A 2,325-nucleotide genomic window follows, 5' to 3' on the forward strand; every position below is an offset into this window, starting at 1 on the left:
TACATGTACCGGTAGCCCTGTAGTCCCACAAAGATGGGTGCGGACATTGAATTACAGAACTTCACGCTATGCCGTTAGCTTGTAAGTAATTTTTAGAGCCCATCATTGCCCAATATCAAAATGCTATTGATATACGAAATATATTGATATTTTAAGGATCTTTAATCCTTAAAATATCAATATATTTCGTATTATTAAATCTCCAGGCTCAAAATCCTAATCGAGATTTCAAAACAAGTCCCGCGCCCATTTTTTGTTACCTGTCCCGAATTATTTTTTTGTCATTCATGTGTACCACTCCACAAACATATCTTGAAGCGGCGTGTCAAAAGATTTCGATGTGTCATTCGCCAATCTTCCCCTGAGTATCTACGATGTCTCTGAGGCTGCCACGCTCCTCTTACCTGCACCAGCTGTTGTTTCTGGGCTCGATGGCCTTGACGTTCGCCACCTCTCAGAATGTGCGGGAGGTGGGCGTTCTGAACAACAAAGCACCAATCACGGGTCTCTTAAGCCGCAAGACCCAAGAAGGACTTGCCAACGTCGCAGGGCAGAGAGAGCAAGTCCTCACGGGAGATCCTGATGGAGATCTGATGAATGGAGAGGAAGCCATCGTCGCTGCGGCGCCTGTAAACGGCCCCGACACGTTCCTCCCGATGGACGAACGCAGCGAGGAGGTCGTGGATCTGGTGAAACAGTTCATGGCTCAGTACGAGGAGGAGGTGGGGCGTACCGCCCTCAAGGCGTCGGTGCTGCAAGTGCTGAAGGCCGAGACGACGGAGCCTCGCGAGGAGGCGCAAAAGATCGAGATCGGCACGGGATTGGGCGAGGAGAACAACTTGGAGCTCGTGGAGACCGATGTGAGTCAGATCATGCGCGTCTTCTTGCTCGTGGACTATGGTTTCCAGTCGAGTATGATGGATGCCAAGCGCCCGTACGTGTCGGTACTGCGATTGACCATGGATTGTGTCAACAACACGATAGTAGACGAGGAAAACATGGAGTGCGACCTATTAGAACACTTGGACCTGCCTCGACGCACAGGAGAAGTGGGCCAGGCGATCCAACGCACCATCGCTGACGCCGCCCCGGCTTCCTTCCTGGCTTCACACTCTCTCCACGTGAAATACGACGCTGTCGAGCTGCAAGAGATCGCATCGAATAAAGACAGAGATACTGAGAGCATGACGTATGTTCGCTACCGAGTGGCAGACAGCAGCGGCAAGTTCGGCCACGACGACTGCATGCTGGTGCTGCTACAGGCTCGTGGTGTGAACACGCTCATGTACAACGACACAATCTGCTTCGATAGTGCAGCCAAGTCGGCTGTCATGGTCGCGTACGAGTACGCCTCGAATAATTTAAGCTTCAGCGCGCTGATCTTCGCCGCCATCTGTGGGGGCGTCGTCGCCTCTGTCGTCCTGATCCGCCATCGTCGCAAGAACCAGCGCTTTGGCTACTCGTACGTCCGCTCCAAGAAGCCGTCGCATGTGCCCAGCCAAGCAGCCACGGGTGTCAAGTATGTCGATGCCGAGTCGCCAGCGATTGCCTGCTAAGGAGATGGAGTTCCATGTGTAAGCTGAACGCTCGCAACCCACCGTAAATTCTTTACTAGGTTTTGTCTTCATAGTTATCCCTTGATAGTATTTTATCGGGGCTGCTTAGGGAGCTCGAGGTTTCCAAATTTAAAAATAGGGCTATATGATGTACCTAAAAAATGATCCAAAGGTATCGCACCTGCAGGCCCTCATAGAATTGCAATGTCGTGAGCTGGGCCAAGAGAATACGGTATGCCTCGCTCAAAGAATTACAGCGGAGATGTATTGTAATATATCACGAAGCCATATTACGCCTCAGCTCTGCTAGTCGGTGGCTTAAAGTTGAGATCACCCTTAATGAGGCGACAATTGAGCAAGTGTAGGCGTTTTTACAAATCGTACGCTGATACATGGAAGTAGTGTTGAGTTTCGCAAGAATTACAAGTAGACATGGACCTTAATAGTGCGCTTCCTAGATTTTTCGGCAGGGCGCTTTAGAATATCCTGCACCGTGTGGGAAGAAGCCAGCATTTATATAGTGCTTCGTTCCTTTAGCTCTGTAGGAAATCTGGAGCTTTCCATGATTTTGTTTCTGTAAATGGTTCCTCGTGGTAGGTACTTAAGGGTTATTATCCTGTTCATCCACTTACCTCGATAGAAGAATGGTCTGACCACTCCAATGACGCAAAGTGCTCATCGACTACGTAACAAATGTTGCATACCCTCATTGACTGCTAAGATACACAAAATATCACAAGAAAGAACAAAAGACCACTCTAGTGCTCTC

General features: G+C 49.5%; 1 protein-coding gene across 1 annotated transcript; it reads left to right on the plus strand.

The window, feature by feature from the left end:
* Window positions 1-656: 656 nt before the first annotated feature.
* PITG_18851 (uncharacterized protein) lies at window positions 657-1,556 on the plus strand (the record flags this gene model as incomplete). Its single annotated transcript, XM_002997204.1, has 1 exon — window positions 657-1,556. One exon carries the CDS (start codon window positions 657-659, stop codon window positions 1,554-1,556), a length of 900 nt encoding a protein of 299 aa, XP_002997250.1.
* Between the last annotated feature and the right edge of the window lie 769 nt (window positions 1,557-2,325).

This window comes from Phytophthora infestans, genomic scaffold (genome assembly GCF_000142945.1).
Source record: "Phytophthora infestans T30-4 supercont1.82 genomic scaffold, whole genome shotgun sequence".
NCBI lineage: Eukaryota > Oomycota > Peronosporomycetes > Peronosporales > Peronosporaceae > Phytophthora > Phytophthora infestans.